This window comes from Macaca mulatta, chromosome 6 (assembly GCF_049350105.2).
Source record: "Macaca mulatta isolate MMU2019108-1 chromosome 6, T2T-MMU8v2.0, whole genome shotgun sequence".
In the NCBI taxonomy this organism is placed as follows: domain Eukaryota; kingdom Metazoa; phylum Chordata; class Mammalia; order Primates; family Cercopithecidae; genus Macaca; species Macaca mulatta.
In genome coordinates this window covers 160,467,501-160,487,083 of record NC_133411.1, presented here as the reverse complement: position 1 = coordinate 160,487,083, position 19,583 = coordinate 160,467,501, and the positions used below count along the sequence as shown (strand labels likewise).

The 19,583-nt window shown below is 44.6% G+C and overlaps 1 protein-coding gene across 1 annotated transcript in view; it reads left to right on the top strand.

Moving 5' to 3' along the window:
* FAT2 (FAT atypical cadherin 2) overlaps positions 1–19,583 on the top strand; it is an 88,038-nt gene that overhangs the window by 33,996 nt on the left and 34,459 nt on the right. Inside the window, exons 4-11 of the mRNA XM_001110265.5 lie at positions 1,174–1,232; positions 2,940–3,251; positions 4,224–4,434; positions 6,037–6,176; positions 6,773–7,054; positions 8,141–8,351; positions 11,661–15,713; positions 17,240–17,436. Of these exons, the coding sequence (XP_001110265.3) occupies positions 1,174–1,232; positions 2,940–3,251; positions 4,224–4,434; positions 6,037–6,176; positions 6,773–7,054; positions 8,141–8,351; positions 11,661–15,713; positions 17,240–17,436 (5,465 nt within the window). The remainder of the gene's footprint in view (positions 1–1,173; positions 1,233–2,939; positions 3,252–4,223; positions 4,435–6,036; positions 6,177–6,772; positions 7,055–8,140; positions 8,352–11,660; positions 15,714–17,239; positions 17,437–19,583) is intronic.

Here is a 19,583-nt window from a genome sequence, read left to right as displayed (position 1 = left end):
AAGGCTCTGCCTCTGCTCATCTCTTGGCCTTATTTTCTCTGAGTGGGTCTATCCTCAGGAGTCCCTCTTCTTGTTGCTATCAGGCTTCCTCCTGTCCTCTCAGCACACCAGCAGGAAAAGCCTCTTTCTAGAGCTCTTGCAAAAGTCCCAGAATTGATTCTTATCAGACAGATGGGTCCCTTGTCTATTGCAGAGCCAGTTGCGAGGGCCAGGGGGATAGTCTGTGCTGACTGGCTATCCTTGGGCTATATACTTCTCCCCAGGAGGTTCAGCCTCACCCCAGATAGTGAAGGACTAAAATTGGTTTCCCCTCAGGAGAACTGGCGTTTGTTAATTAAAAGAAGAGGAAATGAATGATGAGCAGAAGACATTCCGATGCAAACATGTTCCATAGATTTTAGTGACAAGAAACCAAAACTGCATCACAGCAGTGCTGACATTAACCCCTGTGCACCAGTAACCCTACTGGGTGCTTCCAGCTGGCAACCATCCTGACTGGGGAGGCTGCTCGTGGTGGGCCGATTGCTGAAGTTTTGATGTATCACCCCTGCCTAATAGTGAAAGCAGGAAGTAGCTGGGAACTTCACCTGACATATTATCTCTGCTGTTCTCTCCCAGCTCCTCACTTCACCCTTCTTTTCCCCCGAGTTTCATTTCCCCTTAGTGTTCTGATACTCCTCAGCCTACAGTGAGGTCATATTCCAATAGATCCATCATAAGTTAAAAATACTGTCAGTCCAAACTGTGTTTAAACACTGAACCTACAGAACATCATAGCTTAGCCTTGCCTACCTTGTACGTGCTCAGAACACTTGCATTAGCTTAAGGGGGCAAAATCATCTCACACAAAGCCTATTTTATAATAAAGTATTGAATATTTCAACACTTCAGTATTTGTACTCAATACTTCAGTATTTGAATACTGAAGTGAAAGTAAAAAACAGAATGTATGGGTACTTGAAGTATGGTTTGTACTGAATGTGTATCACTTTCATACCATGATAAAGTAGGAAATTTAAGTTGAACTATCCTAAGTCGAGGATGATCTTTAAGTGTTCTTCACAGATCAGAAGAATTCTTATCTGAGATTTGAATGTAATTCTTGAACTTGCCTCAGTAAAGTGGCCCTGAAAGCCTTTTGCTCATGTCTCTCCCCTACCATCTCTCTCCCAGGTCTCCTATCTACAGCCCGGCAGCTGGACAGAGAGAACAAGGATGAACACATCCTGGAGGTAAGTAATGGTGGTGAATCCATCGACTGGGTTTGAATGCCTCCCACAGAAGGTGATTTGTGGAGCCATGTTAGGCCTTGGAGCCACGTGCATGTCTAGCACTGTGGCTGAGGAGGGTTTGGCCTCAGGGAGGATACACGTGAGCTGAGCCTTGCTGGATGATCCTTGGATCTTTGCTAGTTCCTCAGCACTGAGAAGGGAAGGAGTCTGAAACTGTGTCCAGGCTGGGAAGGCACCATTGATTGATTAGTAATGCCTGTAGGGAGTGAAGGAGAGGGGAGCAGTACATGTGTGCTATGTACTTATTGAGTACAGTCCATCCCTCCTGGCCCAGGGAGACAGAATCATTCTTGGTCAAACACTAGGTCAGTAGCAGAGCCAGGATGAAGACCAGACCTTTGTCTTCTAGATCTGTGTTCTTTCTAGGATGCCTCTAAAATCACATAGGCATTCCTGGTGCCTATTCCAATGAAAGGCTTTGGTTAGTGGCTTAGAGGGAATGAAATCAGAAGAGAAGGAGATCAGGTGGAAATCTAACTATTTCCCCTCCTGAGCTGTCCTTCACTGATTATCTCTTCTAGTTTTAAAGGCATCAGGAGGGGGGAATACATATTCCTCAGCAGGAAATCAATTTTGCCTTTGATACTTCCATGCTCTGCACATTCTTTTTCCTTTGGTAAGAAACAGGTATTATTGGCCAGGTGCAATGGCTCATGCCTGTGATCCCAGCACTTTGGGAGGCTGAGGCGGGCAGATCACTTGAGGTTAGGAGTTCAAGACCAGCCTGGCCAACATGATGAAACCCCATCTCTAATAAAAATACAAAAATTAGCCAGGTGTGGTGGTGGGCGCTTGTAATCCCGGCTACTCGGGAGGCTGAGGCAGGAGAAGCACTTGAATCCGGGAGTGGAGGTTGCAGTGAGCCGAGATCGTGCCACTGCACTCCAGCCTGGGCGATAGAGCGAGACTCAGTCTCAAAAAAAGAAAAAAAGAAACAGGTATTATTAGTAAGAAGTAGCTAAATGGCTTTCTAGAATTCCTAAGGCCTGAAAGCATTCTCCACAGTTCAGTAACAGATATTTACCTTTAAACACCAAAGTGTTTTTAAAAATTCGGAACCATTTCAGGTGGAAACGTCCTGTCTGATATGATGCCCTTGGGGCTATTGATGCATGTGCTTATTTGCCCTTGCATTAAATAACTACTGGTTCTGAAATGGTTTGGAGGCCTTTTCTCACTCGATTTCATTGCATTGGGCCACGTGTCTGACTCAAAAAGTACCACTCATTCCCTCATAAACATTTTCTCATTTGTTTTCTCTAATATTGAGCAGCTTAAGGAAACCAGAGAACTAAGATTATGAGAAACACAAGCAAGTAAAAAGTAGGTAGTCTTTGAGAAATAGCCCAGGGGTTGTCCCACATACACAGCACCAGCTTTTGTCTAGAGACTCTGACTCTGTCTTCTTCCAGTTCTTTCTGCTTCCTTTCTCTGTTCTCACTGGCTTTCCCATGGGCAAAGTTGCCAGAGAGCTGAGTTCCAAGTAGGTGAAGTTATGATAATAAAAAGCACAAGCTTATACCAAAGAACAAACTGACTGATATTTCCCAGTTGTTAAAAGTGGTGGTAGGGCTGTGGTGGGTGGCAAAGCATAGTCACTAATTTGCAATTGTCAGCTCAGGTGCTCATGCTCAATTCTGCCCCCAGGTGACTGTGCTGGACAATGGGGAGCCCTCACTGAAGTCCACCTCCAGGGTGGTGATAGGCATCTTGGACGTCAATGACAATCCACCTGTATTCTCCCATAAACTCTTCAATGTCCGCCTTCCAGAGAGGCTGAGCCCAGTGTCCTCTGGGCCTGTGTACAGGCTGGTGGCTTCAGACCTGGATGAGGGTCTTAATGGCAGAGTCACCTACAGTATCAAGGAGAGCGATGAGGAGGGCTTCAGTATCGACCCGGTCACAGGTGTGGTGTCATCCAGCAGCACTTTTACAGCTGGAGAGTACAACATCCTAACGGTGAGCAGACAGAAGGAAGCCACAGAGGGAGGAGTGGCATGCTGGTTAGTGACCTTCTTTGAGAATTCAGGAGGAGGGAGACAGCCCGCCGTCATGAGGGAAGTAGTACTCTCCTTCCTGGCCTTCTCCCAGAGAAACTGGGAGTCCCAGCTTCAGCCAAAGGATCAAATTCTGGGTCCTTCTCTTTGAGGGCAATAAGGTCTTTGCCTGGGAAATCCCCTCGATTCATAGAAAGAAGGATTTAGTGAGAGTAAGGGAGGATTTGGAATCAATAAGCCTGGGTTCCAACCCTAGTACTGCCATTTTACACCTGTGTGATCTTGGACAAGTCATTTAACCTTTGTTTTATCATTTGTAAAATGGAGATAAGAACGTTTTTCTTGTGAGAAGCCAATATATCAAGTAGCTAGTGCACGGGTGCTTCCATCAGTCAGCCTGAATTCAACCCCAGTCTCATTGCTAGCCAAGCATTTCATCTGGTAGGTGAATTGACCACGCTGAGCCCTAGTTTCTTCTTGTAAAAAAGAGATGATAACAGGACCTCTTCCAAGGTTATTGTGAGGATTAAATCAGATATTGTGCACAAAGCTCTTAGAACAAGGCCTGATAATAGTGAGAATTCAATAAATTCTAGCTTGTTAGGTTTATGGTAGTTGGGAAAAGCAAAGGGCATATGTATGTAAAGTTCAATTTAGGAAGTAGCACACAGTAAGTCTTCAGTTAACAGTGACATTTATTGTTTTTATACTAACCATGAGGTTCTTGAGCACAGGTTATATGTTTTGTTCACCACCATGCCTGCAGCAACTGGCAGGGTGCCTGTTTACAGCAAGCCCTCAAGTGTGCATCAAATGAATGAACGACTGCATGAGAGGCCAGCTTGGTCAGAATCACAGAACGCTCTGGTTCTCATCCTGGCTGCTTGGGTCTTCTTGTCTCTTGCCCTCAGTTTTGGTGTTGGCCTCCTTTCAGATCAAGGCAACAGACAGTGGGCAGCCACCACTCTCAGCCAGTGTCCGGCTACACATTGAGTGGATCCCTCAGCCTCGGCCGTCCTCCATCCCCCTGGCCTTTGATGAGACCCACTACAGCTTTACGGTCATGGAGACGGACCCTGTGAACCACATGGTGGGGGTCATCAGCGTAGAGGGCAGACCCGGCCTCTTCTGGTTCAACATCTCAGGTGAGGCGAGGCTGAGGGCCCAACGAGGGCCAGGCCCTCCTGTCCTTATATACCAGCTCTAGTTTTCCTGCTACAGTCCTTCTGAGACCTCTCAAGGTCGGGCTCCTTGGCACCCCCTCTTTCAGCCCTGAGGGCGGACTGCCTCTTTCCTGGTTCTCCGGGAGCACAGGCAGTAAGAATGCCACGAATGCCAAGCTTTCCTTTCACTCCAGCCACGATCTCTAACCCCGGCCAGAGTTGGCAGTGCCTCCAGTTGCCCCAAGAACCTGGGAGACCTAAGATGGTCCAGGAAGACTCAGAGCAGAAACGCTTTGTGTTTCCTTTTCCGCCTCAATGTGAAAATCATAGTTGACAGTGAGCCTGCCATCAGCTATACCCTGGGGCCATGCTCAATGTTCTGGCTTCAGGTTTTGCCCTTGAGATCAGGGGAAGGTGCCCATTCTCATGTTAGGAGGCACTTGGATCCAGGCTCTGATGGCCTTCTCTGAAATTCCTCTCTGTCTCTAAATCAAGGTTTTGTTTCAACATCTGGGGGTCACAGAACCCTTCAGGAATCTGATGAATGCTTAGGTCCTCATTCCAAAAAGTTGTGTGCACAAACACACACAAATGTAAACCTGCCTACAATTTAGAGGATTTATAGGCTCTTTGAAACCCATCCAGGGATTCCAGGTTAAAAATCTCTAAGAGTTTCAGCACCCACATGAACATGGAGTCCTGGTACAGTTTTCTGTCCTGGCTAAGAGTAGGATAGGACGTATGCCACTGACCCAAGCTCTTTGAAACTCCTGGACTTACTTCCAGTTCTGGTTTACTGCTCTTTTATTTGACTTTTTTTCTTTAATACCGAATTAATGCATGTACTCTCTAAAACATTTTGAAAGCACAAATTGGGCTGGGCACAGTGGCTCGCACCTGTAATCCCAGCTATTTGAGAGGCTGAAGTAGGAGGATCACTTGAGGCCAAGGCTGAGGTTATAGTGAGCTATGATTGCACCATACACCCCAGCCTGGGTGACAGAGTGAGAGCCTGTCTATAAATAGGTAAATGCGCACATACAAATAAATGCAGAGAAGAGAATAAAAATCACCTAAAGTTCCACCAATCAGAAGATAATCCACTGTTATAATTTTGATGTGTTTCCTTCTTGTCATTTTTCCTTTACACGCACACGCGCGTGCACGCGCACACACACACACACACACACCCTTAGGGTTATATTAAAATATTGTTTTATAATATTTTTAAGTGTAATATATCATGAACATATTTCCATGTCACTAAACATATTTCTATATACATTTTAAAAACTTCATGTTATTTTACATTTGGATTCTTATAGTTTATTAATCAATTTGATTTATTAATAAAATTTAAATGAAAATATCTTGACAACAACTTGACAGAATAAATTACACTTTTGGGACTGGGGAATAAACTACCACCATCACCCAGATCTTTACCACCTTTACCACTTTTACCATCTTTACCACTGTGGACTTTACCACCACGTCCTCTGAGCCTGACAACCAAAGCCTGTCTTATGCTGTGATGCCTAAATCACTGAGGTTGTGTGTGCTTTCTCCCCACTCCCACTCTAGGTGGGGATAAGGACATGGACTTTGACATTGAGAAGACCACAGGCAGCATCGTCATTGCCAGGCCTCTTGATACCAGGAGGAGGTCGAGCTATAACTTGACTGTCGAGGTGACAGATGGGTCCCGCACCATTGCCACGCAGGTTAGAGGCCTCAGCTGGGGACCGCTGTGTTGAGAGGAGATGGAAGGCCTCCTTCGTTGGGATGAGGCTACAGAGGTTTTTTGTGGATGTGGTGTTCCTCAAGGAACACTGAATTTAGAATCAAGGTTCTTGTCTAATACACTCTGTAATTCTGTGACCCTGGGAGAATTCTTGCTCCCACTCTGAATCTGTCTATAATTGGAAGCTTGTTTAAATGAGCAGTTTTAATTAAAGATAGAGTACCATGGGGCTACCAATGGGTATAGGGGGATGATGACTGGGTAAGTGGGGCTCTGAATTTCTATTCTGGCTTCAGACAGAGTTTTATCTGTTTCTTACATTTGGATTTCACACAACATTTCACTTGATGGAAAGGCCCTTCAAGAAAATTTTTGTTTTTGAAAAACACTAGACTGTGTAGCATCTGAAGGTCTTTTGATTTTGAAATACTATCATTCATTCAACAAATATTTATCGATTGATTGCTGAGTGCCAGACACTGTGCTAGGCCTGGGTGGTACAGGGAGGTCCAGACAGACCCAGTCTCTGTTCTCCTGGGGCTCGCAGTGGACCTTCTCCCTGACCTCCCTCCCTAGGTCCACATCTTCATGATTGCCAACATTAACCACCATCGGCCCCAGTTTCTGGAAACTCGTTATGAGGTCAGAGTGCCCCAGGACACCGTGCCAGGGGTGGAGCTCCTGCGAGTCCAGGCCATAGATCAAGACAAGGGCAAAAGCCTCATCTATACCATACATGGCAGCCAAGACCCAGGAAGTGCCAGCCTCTTCCAATTGGACCCAAGCACTGGTGTCCTGGTAACGGTGGGAAAATTGGACCTGGGCTCAGGGCCCTCCCAGCACACACTGACAGTCATGGTGAGTAAATGGAAAAATCTGGTGAGAATATGCTTGCATGTAGATGTGTGGGGGTGGACGTGCTTGGAGACATGCTGAAGGTCCCCTTCCCTGGTGAGCCAGGCACACCAGTGCTCATAAAGACCATACATGAGACAGAGCTGTGACATTTCACAGCTGGCCAAGGGCACCTTCCATAAGGGATGCCTGGAAGTGAAGGTAGAGATGGGATGGCTGCCAAGGAAACTCCCGTCAACCTCAGCTTTCTCTGGATTCACCCCAAATATTCTCCAAGAGCTATCTCCCTGCTCAGTGACTTCAATGTGGATTCATATAGTGTCAGAGCTGGAAGGGACATGGAGGCTTTCCCACTGAGAGCAAGGACTAGGGTTAGGCCAGCAAGCCATGCAGGACACAAAATGTAAGGAGGGCTCACTCTCTCTGGGCCATGCGCCTGCATTTTTATGACCCCAAGAGTCGGGGCCTCTTTAAATTTTGCACCCTACTTGCCTACCCCTAGTTCTATCCCTGATCCTGCCCATTTGTCTCATCTTACACCTGAAACCCACAGAGAAAGACAGACTTGCTCACTGCCATATAGTTATTTATGATGGAACCAGAATTGGAGTCTGGCCTCCTGTCTTAAAGATCAGGGTTCTTGTGCTAATTTATCATCCTCTGGGCGTATAATATGTATTCAAGGCTCTGAGAAGTCCTGTAGCAAAGAAAACTGTTTGCATTTAATTCAGTGCTCCCCAAATTTACGTGACCATATAATTTTTTTTCCCTGCATAACATGTTAACATCTTGAAGAATGAGTATTATTCTCTGAGACGTAATTTGAAAAACACTGCTTCTCTGCCTATTTCTGCCTTTCTCCTAAAATAGAATTATCCATTAAAATAGCTGAGCCTAGGAATCATTGACTGACAAATTTACACAAAAGAAGAAAAAGAGCATAGATTAGAACAAGATTTAAAAGAATACGGAGAGTTAGTTACAACTGGGCATATTTTAAATTGGCATTCTAGTTCATTGACCTTACCCTAACCCTGCCTCGTCCTAATTCCGTTTGCTGCTCACCCAATTACCCCTTTGGGCCCATAGGTCCGAGACCAGGAAATACCCATCAAGAGGAACTTTGTGTGGGTGACCATTCGTGTGGAGGATGGAAACCTCCACCCACCCTGCTTCACCCAGCTCCACTATGAAGCAAGTGTTCCTGACACCATAGTCCCTGGCACAGAGCTGCTGCAGGTCCGAGCCACGGATGCCGACCGGGGAGTCAATGCTGAGGTCCACTACTCCCTCCTGAAAGGTGAGAGGCCTGGCCATGAGCTCAGAGGATGGGTCAAGATGCTTTAGAAAGAAAGGAAAGCACTAGAGGCATGAATTTGCAAATTAATCGAGTACCAAGCTCGTTAAGCCTTGGCAAACAATAATTCTAGAGCATTCCCTGGGACTACCTAAATTAATGCACTTCCAAAGATAGTATTACTATCCAGAGACAGTAATAACATAACTACTACAGTATGAGTAAGGACCACTTATGCTGTGGGAGAATTTGCATATATATTATATAAACCCACCAGTGACCAAACATGTAGAAGATATTTATGAAGTCCATGCAACATTTAAAAATGTAATAACTTCATGTATGTATGTTAGAATATTTTATGAGTTGTATGGCATAGTTTTAGAAGTAATTTTTATTTTCTGATAAGGCTGCACAGTGATTTAGTATCTATTATATGGTTTTCTTCATCTGAAAAATGGGAATAATTTTACCTGTGCCAGAAAGTCATTGCAAAGATTAAAAGAGAAAATGTATGTTGGCCAGGCGCGGTGGCTCACGCCTGTAATCCCAGCACTTTGGGATGCCGAGGCGGGCGGATCATCTGAGGTCAGGAGTTTGAGACCAGCCTGACCAAGATGGTGAAACTCCATCTCTACTAAAAATACCAAAATTAGTCGGGCATGGTAGCACACACCTGTAATCCCAGTTACTTGAGAGGCTGAGGCAGGAGAATCGCTTGAACCTGGGAGGCAGAGGTTGCAGTGAGCTGAGATTGCACCACTGCACTCCAGCCTGGGTGACAGAGCAAGACTCTATCTCAAAAAAGAAAATGTATGTTAATATATGTTGTAAATTGAAATATTGTACAAATGCCAGGGGCTACTACTATCATTGATAAGTGTTAATTATAAGCAATTACTATAACAAAAGCGATAATATCCAGTATCCAACTAGTTATTATGATAATTTGTAATAATTATAATACATAATTAATGATATTTAATAGTAATAATTATATTTAATAATAATACTTCATAGAGCTAGTTGCTATGAGAAACAAAGATGAACATAATTTGCTGTCTGCCCTCGCAAGACCTAATGTTCATTTATTGCATGCCAGTAGCTTATACAGTAGCTACTGGTACTGTATAAAGCCAGTAGCTTTAACTTTTCTTTTTGGAAGAAACAGTTGCCATATAACAGAAGTCTATTCACCCCCAAAGAAGAAAAATATGGTTTATAATGCATTGCTTGCTTTTTGTGATTTATGAAATGAAATCACATCTTTTATCTCATTGCCAACCTCACTGATGGAGATAATGACTTTATTTTCCAGATAAGATTAGTTTTAAAATATTCTTCTATAAGGCCGGGCGCGGTGGCTCAAGCCTGTAATCCCAGCACTTTGGGAGGCCGAGACGGGCGGATCACAAGGTCAGGAGATCGAGACCATCCTGGCTAACATGGTGAAACCCCGTCTCTACTAAAAATACAAAAAACTAGCCGGGCGAGGTGGCGGGCGCCTGTAGTCCCAGCTACTCGGGAGGCTGAGGCAGGAGAATGGCGTAAACCCGGGAGGCGGAGCTTGCAGTGAGCTGAGATCCGGCCACTGCACTCCAGCCTGGGCGACAGAGCGAGACTCCGTCTCAAAAGAAAAATAAAATAAAATAAAATAAAATAAAATAAAATAAAATATTCTTCTGGTTATAGAAGTAACACATGCTCATTTTTGAAAACATGAAAAATACAGGAATGTATAAAGAACACAACACACAGCCATCATTTTCATCACCCCAAAAGAATGATTTTCTGTCTTTCCCTCTCATCTTGCCCTATGCATATTTTTGTAATATTGAGATCATAATGAATATACAATTTTGTGCCCTGATTTATTTCTTTCAGCAGTGTGATATTATATCATAAATTATAATCAGAATTACATCTAGGTTGTTAACTTAGCTGCTTTTAATGGAATCACTTTAAAATGACTACTTACTCTTTAAAACCATGTTCTTTGACTGAATTTAGCGGTTATGTGACAAATCACCTAACCAGTCAGCTGGAGAAGGGCTTCAGAGGTGGAAGAATCAGATTGAAAGTTTATGACAAAACTTAGCCATTTGCTTTGCCGTTGAAATAATAAAATATGCACCCATGTGATAGAGGGAGTAAGACATGTAAACGGCAGTATTTTCTCAAGTGTTAAGGCCTGTACCTGTGGTGGTGAGCAAAACGATTCAACTATTACTCATTTAATGGCATTAAAAGGTTTTTGGGCATGGAGAAAGCACTCCTCTTTAAATTACTCAAGCTCCCTGATAGAATGAAGAACAAAGCCTCTGTTGGGTTCTAGAATGTCTTGTCGTCTTCTCTAACACCTGCCACTCTTTGTCTACCAAAGAAAGAGGATAGCTCACAGGCTCAAACCTTTTGGCAAGCAGTAGATTTTATCTCGATTTTAATAGGGTATTTTTTCTTTGACTTCTTTTTATGATAACTTCTGATTTATGGTAAGCAATACAGTGTTTTTATTTAAAGAAGCAACATAATATTACCTTTAAAATATTTATCAAATTTTGAGTGAATTTATTTAAAGGAAAACATCAATTAAATAATAGTGTAACATAACACAGGCAATAGATGGATATTGAAAAAATTATAAAGATGATGTGAGAATGCCTAGAGTTTAGGAAATACAGGCATGGGGCAAAGACATTTGCTCAGGAGCCTCGAGATATGGGTGTTCTATATAACCAAAGCTATTAAAAATCATATTAAAAATGTAGCCAGGCACGGGGGTGGCTCATACCTGTAATCCCAGCAGAGGCTGAGGCTGGAGGACCACTTGAGCCTAGGAGTTTGAGGCTGCAGTGAGCCATGCTCACATCACTACACTTCAGCCTGGGTGTCAGGCAAGACCCTGACTCTAAAAAAAAAAAGGTTGTACAAAATATGGTTACAAATTCTGTATAATGCAAAATGAAGCTTTTCCTACGAAAGCCTTCACTGAAATTCAGGGTGGAGTGTGCTTTTCCTATGGAGCCTCCTTGTTTGGTTTCAAAGACCTACTATAGCTTTGGTTTGTAGCTTAAGTTGTGTCCCAGAAACTTCGTGATAATTGACAGTGTGATATGAAGCACCTACTACGTGCAACATGTTAGAGATTTTATAAAGTATCTACTCTATACACTATATCCATGGTGGATGTACACTATATGCAGATTTTGCTCTGTCCAGGTTTTGTCTGATGGTCCCTTTACTGATCTAGAAAGCCTAGTTGATAACCTCTCGAGGGTGTGGCAAACTTGTTTGTCTTGTCTTCTGTTTCAGGGAACGGTGAAGGTTTCTTCAACATCAATGCCCTGCTAGGCATCATTACTTTAGCTCAAAAGCTTGATCGGGCAAATCATGCCCCACATACTCTGACAGTGAAGGCAGAAGATCAAGGCTCCCCACAATGGCATGACCTGGCTACAGTGATCATTCACGTCTACCCCTCAGATAGGAGCGCCCCCATCTTTTCAAAATCTGAGTACTTTGTAGAGATCCCTGAATCAATCCCTGTTGGCTCCCCAATCCTCCTTGTCTCTGCTATGAGCTCCTCTGAAGTTACCTATGAGTTAAGAGAGGGAAACAAGGATGGAGTCTTCTCTATGAACTCATATTCTGGCCTCATTTCCACCCAGAAGAACTTGGACCATGAGAAAATCTCGTCTTACCAGCTGAAAATCCGAGGCAGCAATATGGCAGGTGCATTTACTGATGTCATGGTGGTGGTTGACATAATTGATGAAAATGACAATGCTCCTATGTTCTTAAAGTCAACTTTTGTGGGCCAAATTAGTGAGGCAGCTCCATTGTACAGCATGATCATGGATAAAAACAACAACCCCTTTGTGATTCATGCCTCTGACAGTGACAAAGAAACTAATTCCTTGTTGGTCTATAAAATTTTGGAGCCGGAGGCCTTGAAGTTTTTCAAAATTGATCCCAGCATGGGAACACTAACCATTGTATCAGAGATGGATTATGAGAGCATGCCCTCTTTCCAATTCTGTGTCTATGTCCATGACCAAGGAAGCCCCATATTATTTGCACCCAGACCTGCCCAAGTCATCATTCACGTCAGAGATGTGAATGACTCTCCTCCCAGGTTCTCAGAACAGATATATGAGGTAGCAATAGTGGGACCTATCCATCCAGGCATGGAGCTTCTCATGGTGCGGGCCAGCGATGATGACTCAGAAGTCAATTATAGCATCAAAACTGGCAATGCTGATGAAGCTGTTACCATCCATCCTATCACTGGTAGCATATCTGTGCTGAATCCTGCTCTCCTGGGACTCTCTCGGAAGCTCACCATCAGGGCTTCTGATGGCTTGTATCAAGACACTGCACTGGTAAAAATTTCTTTGACCCAAGTGCTTGACAAAAGCTTGCAGTTTGATCAGGATGTCTATACAGCAGCTGTGAAGGAGGACTTACAGGACAGAAAGGCACTGGTGATTCTTGGTGCCCAGGGCAATCATTTGAATGACACCCTTTCCTACTTCCTCTTGAATGGCACAGATATGTTTCATATGGTCCAGTCAGCAGGCGTGTTGCAGACAAGAGGTGTGGCATTTGACCGGGAGCAGCAGGACACTCATGAGCTGGCAGTGGAAGTGAGAGACAATCGGACACCTCAGCGGGTGGCTCAGGCTTTGGTCAGAGTCTCTATTGAGGATGTCAATGACAATCCCCCCAAATTTAAGCATCTGCCCTATTACACAATCATCCAAGATGGCACAGAGCCAGGGGATGTCCTCTTTCAGGTATCTGCCACTGATGAGGACTTGGGGACAAATGGGGCCGTTACATATGAATTTGCAGAAGATTACACATATTTCCGAATTGACCCCTATCTTGGGGACATAACACTCAAGAAACCCTTTGATTATCAAGCTTTAAATAAGTATCGCCTCAAAGTCATTGCTCGGGATGGAGGAACGCCATCCCTCCAGAGTGAGGAAGAGGTACTTGTCACTGTGAGAAATAAATCCAACCCACTGTTTCAGAGTCCTTACTACAAAGTCAGAGTACCTGAAAATATCACCCTCTATACCCCAATTCTCCACACCCAGGCCCGGAGTCCAGAGGGACTCCGGCTCATCTACAATATTGTGGAGGAAGAACCCTTGATGCTGTTCACCACTGACTTTAAGACTGGTGTCCTAACAGTAACAGGGCCTTTGGACTATGAGTCCAAGACCAAACATGTGTTCACAGTCAGAGCCACGGATACAGCTCTGGGGTCATTTTCTGAAGCCACAGTGGAAGTCCTAGTGGAGGATGTCAATGATAACCCTCCCACTTTTTCCCAATTGGTCTATACCACCTCCATCTCAGAAGGCTTGCCTGCTCAGACCCCTGTGATCCAACTGTTGGCTTCTGACCGGGACTCAGGGCAGAACCGTGACGTCTCTTATCAGATTGTGGAGGATGGCTCAGATGTTTCCAAGTTCTTCCAGATCAATGGGAGCACAGGGGAGATGTCCACAGTTCAAGAACTGGATTATGAAGCCCAACAACACTTTCATGTGAAAGTCAGGGCCATGGATAAAGGAGATCCCCCACTCACTGGTGAAACCCTTGTGGTTGTCAATGTGTCTGATATCAATGACAACCCCCCCGAGTTCAGACAACCTCAATATGAAGCCAATGTCAGTGAACTGGCAACCTGTGGACACCTGGTTCTTAAAGTCCAGGCTATTGACCCTGATAGCAGGGACACCTCCCGCCTGGAGTACCTAATTCTTTCTGGCAATCAGGACAGGCACTTCTCCATTAACAGCTCATCAGGAATAATTTCTATGTTCAACCTTTGCAAAAAGCACCTGGACTCTTCTTACAATTTGAGGATAGGCGCTTCTGATGGAGTCTTCCGAGCAACTGTGCCTGTGTACATCAACACTACAAATGTCAACAAGTACAGCCCAGAGTTCCAGCAGCACCTTTATGAGGCAGAATTAGCAGAGAATGCAATGGTTGGAACCAAGGTGATTGATTTGCTAGCCATAGACAAAGATAGTGGTCCTTATGGCACTGTAGATTATACTATCATCAATAAACTAGCAAGTGAGAAGTTCTCCATAAACCCCAATGGCCAGATTGCCACTCTACAGAAACTGGATCGGGAAAATTCAACAGAGAGGGTCATTGCTATTAAGGTCATGGCTCGGGATGGAGGAGGAAGAGTAGCCTTCTGCACGGTGAAGATCATCCTCACAGATGAAAATGACAACCCTCCACAGTTCAAAGCATCTGAGTACACAGTATCCATTCAATCCAATGTCAGTAAAGACTCTCCGGTTATCCAGGTGTTGGCCTATGATGCAGATGAAGGTCAGAATGCAGATGTCACCTACTCAATGAATCCAGAGGACCTAGTTAAAGATGTCATTGAAATTAACCCAGTCACTGGTGTGGTCAAGGTGAAAGACAGCCTGGTGGGATTGGAAAATCAGACCCTTGACTTCTTCATCAAAGCCCAAGATGGAGGACCTCCTCACTGGAACTCTCTGGTGCCAGTACGACTTCAGGTGGTTCCTAAAAAAGTATCCTTGCCGAAATTTTCTGAACCTCTGTATACTTTCTCTGCACTTGAAGACCTTCCAGAGGGGTCTGAAATTGGGGTTGTTAAAGCAGTGGCAGCTCAAGATCCAGTCATCTACAGTCTAGTGCGGGGCACCACACCTGAGAGCAACAAGGATGGTGTCTTCTCCCTGGACCCAGACACAGGGGTCATAAAGGTGAGGAAGCCCATGGACCATGAATCCACCAAATTGTACCAGATTGATGTGATGGCACATTGCCTTCAGAACAGTGACGTGGTGTCCTTGGTCTCTGTCAACATCCAAGTGGGAGACGTCAATGACAATAGGCCTGTATTCGAGGCTGATCCATATAAGGCTGTCCTCACTGAGAATATGCCAGTGGGGACCTCAGTCATTCAGGTGACTGCCATTGACAAGGATACTGGGAGAGATGGCCAGGTGAGCTACAGGCTGTCTGCAGACCCTGGTAGCAATGTCCATGAGCTCTTTGCCATTGACAGTGAGAGTGGTTGGATCACCACACTTCAGGAACTTGACTGTGAGACCTGCCAGACTTATCATTTTCATGTAGTGGCCTATGACCATGGACAGACCATCCAGCTATCCTCTCAGGCCCTGGTTCAGGTCTCCATTACAGACGAGAATGACAATGCTCCCCGATTTGCTTCTGAAGAGTACAGAGGATCTGTGGTTGAGAACAGTGAGCCTGGCAAACTAGTGGTGACTCTAAAGACCCTGGATGCTGACATTTCTGAGCAGAACAGGCAGGTCACCTGCTACATCACAGGTAAGAACACCTGTCATGGACTGTAGGCTCTGGAATGTATTGAAAAACATCCAGGAAGAGGTGCCCTAAAATGGGTTCATGTCCTGGGTTTGCCACTTATTAGCAGTGTGACCTTGGGCACATTTAACTCCCTAGGACCTCAGTTTCTCCACCTATAGACTTGGTATGCATGTTATGATTCACCTCACAGGCATGCTGGTAAGATCTGTAATTTATAGAAAGCACCTATACGTTAGAAAGTGCTTTCCAAAAAGGATGTCTCGTTATTTCATGTGAGTCATACTCTAACTGCTGTGAGTTGTGTTTTGAAAGATGGAGGAGGCACAAAGAAAGTTGCGTGATCCATGAAAATTCTGTCAAGTGACTATCTTTATGGAGAGTGTCCTGCCCAGGGAAAGTCGTGAATGATAAAAAAACGCTTCTTAGTCAATCACAGGTCCTAAGTGTAGGAATGACAGCGCTTCCTTAGGTATAATTCCCTCATTTCTCATATGTGAAAACCAAGACCCAGATGCAGAATTTCAACCAAGGTCACACTCTTGTGCTTGCTTCAGGGCTGGGATTAAAACCCACACCTACAAGCTGCTTTTCTTAGTGGATACCTACTGTGAAACTAAATTACCCTATTCCCAATCCAGTGACTAAGCCAGCTAACCAGTGGCCATGAGAGAGTTTCTTCACTCCTGTGTCCTTTTTTTTTCTCACCCCAGGTGCCATGTCCCCCCCATTCCCATGAACATGGCTCCTTCTGCTCTCACAGCTGTCCAGTGAAAAGCTCATGAGTCTGTAATTCCGACCAAGAACCACAGACTCCTGAAGACATAGGATCAAAGCTGTTTGAAATACAGAGTTGTAGAAAAATAGAATCTTATCATCTTAAAATATCAGACTCCTAAAAACACAGAAGTCTTAAAATCTCAGGCTAATAGAGTAATAAATGTCAACATATTATCAATTCTTGGAGCAGTTGGATCTTAGAACTCTGGAATCTTAGGATCTCAGAGTGAGAAATCCATATTCCTACATTCTTGTCAGTGATTAGTGTCAAGGAAAGAAAGATGACTTAGCAAGCAAACCTAGTGCTCCTACAGAACCTCCACTTAGGGTGGGTCCTTAGTTACAAAATAAAACCTTGGAGTGTTTAGTGTTTTTGATTGCTTCCTACCTCTCCACTGTTATATAGCTATGCCTCTTAGACATTTACATAGAATTGAAATTTATTTCCCTTTAACTTCCTCCCATGCCTTCTGGGCCACAAAAATAAAAAACCCTCCCTTCAGCCACATATTTTGGAGTGATGCTTCTTGCATTGATAATTTCATTTAACAGGAGGCATTTGAAGTCTGAAGTAGCTTCATAACACCAAAAAGTGGACTCAGTGTAGAACTGTGGGTTCCTAGTTAAGGAAGGAAATGTTTGCTTTCCCAGCAATTCTAAAAAATGTGTCCAATGGGCAGCCACCTGTGACACAAAGCTGAGTTCATTCCTATTGCTTGGCTTCTGAAAGCTCTGCCCCATCTGTTTAGAGGGAGACCCCCTGGGCCAGTTTGGCATCAGCCAAGTTGGAGATGAGTGGAGGATTTCCTCAAGGAAGACCTTGGACCGCGAGCACACAGCCAAGTACTTACTCAGAGTCACAGCATCTGATGGCAAGTTCCAGGCTTCGGTCACCGTGGAGATCTTTGTCCTGGATGTCAATGATAACAGCCCACAGTGCTCACAGGTGAGAGCCTGGTGAGGGGCGGAGTGGGTAGTGGAGGCAAGGAAGGTAGAGTGAGGGGCGGGAGAACAGAGGGTGAGGGGCAGGAGAAGGGAGATTGAGGGGCAGTAGAACAGAGAGTGAGGGGCAGGAGAAAGGAGGACCAAGGGACCCATCTCTGAGGCCGGCCATCACTGATCTCACCTCCCTTGCTTCTCCCCAGCAAGCCTCAGATGAGTTCCCAGGGGCAGGGACCATTCTAGGTAATTCCTTGGCCCCCATAGGGATATACCAAGCTGTTCAAGACTCATGGTCCACATCTCTCCCCCTACATTCCCAACAAAGGTCTATTTCTCCGCAGAACATATCCAGAAGGAAAGTAACATACGCATTCTCCAAACACAGCCAGCCATGCCCAATGGGCAAACCCCTGGCACTGCTCAACTTGTTGACATGGCTCACTATTATCAAATACACTTATAGAAACCTGGCCCCAGACAAACCCCTTGCCCCATGCCCATATATGCACCTCTCCACATCGGCTGGGGTAATTTAGCCCATTGAGATGTCCCCTTTCACTTATACAGATACAAACATGAGATAGGGCAATTTCATTTGGTGAGGGACACTTTCTTAAGGACCTCATGTAATTCAACTCCAAACTTCCAGTGGGAACAAATGTTGAGTGGTGTGTGTGTGTGTGTGTGTGCGTGTGCATTTGTCAGGAGAGAAACTGTGTTCCTAGAGGCATAAACCAACAATTGCTATCATGGAACTTTGCTTTTAAACATATTTTTTAAAACACAGTAAGTAATTTTTAATTTTGAGAGGATTTACATTCTTTCAAAATTTACAGATAAACTGCTAACATTTTAATTTTATAACATCTCAAATTATCATAATCCAGCCATTCAGTATATATATACAAATGCACAGTTATACATACCCACACATATAAACAAAGGACCATCTACAACCCTACACACACAGGCAAATACCTATACATGTATACACATAAATATATAAGCATATACCTAAATACCTAGCACAATCATCCATATACTCACCCACACATGCAACTATACATAATAAATTCACATGAACATACTTACATATGCATTTGCATATATACAAACTTCAACTTGCTTGCACACACATATACATGTATAGACACATGCCTAGCAACACACATAAATACATATATCTCCTCACCTTTTCTTCCTCCGCTCTTCTACATGCCAGTCACATAAAGCATAGTAGAAAAAGAGAGTCTGGTTATTGGTATGCATGCAAAATGTCTTTTCAGGATCTGAGATGACCATATTTGGGGTGGTCTCAGAAGGAGGCTTTTTTGGGGAGAATGGTGGTCACCTTCCTTCTCTTTTCCCTTAGCCATCATTACAACCAACCTCCGTCCTCCCCATGCTGGGAGAGGCTGGGATCAGGCTCACCCTGGCCCTCCCAGAGATGATTCACAGCATCATTACAGCCAGAAAAAAGAGGCCTGGGGAACCACCTCCACACAGCCTGCCCAGGCATAAAACTTCCATCCACGCCTGTAATCCAAGCACTTTGGGAGGCTGAGGCAGGTGGATCACCTGATGTCAGGGGTTTGAGACCAACCTGGCCAACATGGTGAAACCCCGTCTCTACTAAAAATACAAAAAAAATTAGCCAGGTGTGGTGGCACGCACCTGTACTCCCAGCTACCTAGGAGACTGAGGCAGAATTGCTTGAACACAGGAGGAGGAGGTTGCAGTGAGCCAAAATTGTGCCACCGCACTCAAGCCTGGACAACAGAGTGAGACTGTCTCAAAAAAAAAAAAAAGAAAACAAGAAAATGAATAAAGTTTCCATCCAGGGCATGTAGGAGTCCATGCTTGCCCACACTCCACAGTGGTTGAAAGCATGATGCTTGGAGGCTGGCTCAGAGCCAGCCACTGAAGAAAAATTGAATTCTCAGGGAGCTCCAGCCTTTCCCCTCTGCCACTCCCTCAGATGCCGTGATAGGACCTGCAGCAAAGGGAGGGTGGGCCAAGCGATGGAGCCACTGGAGTCCAGACCTGACTCAGAGGTCAAGGGTCTGTCCTGGGAATATAGTCAGGGAGATGAGCTTAATAGCATGGCCTCGCCACAGAGGCAGGGGAGGTTGACCTGACACCTTCCAGAAT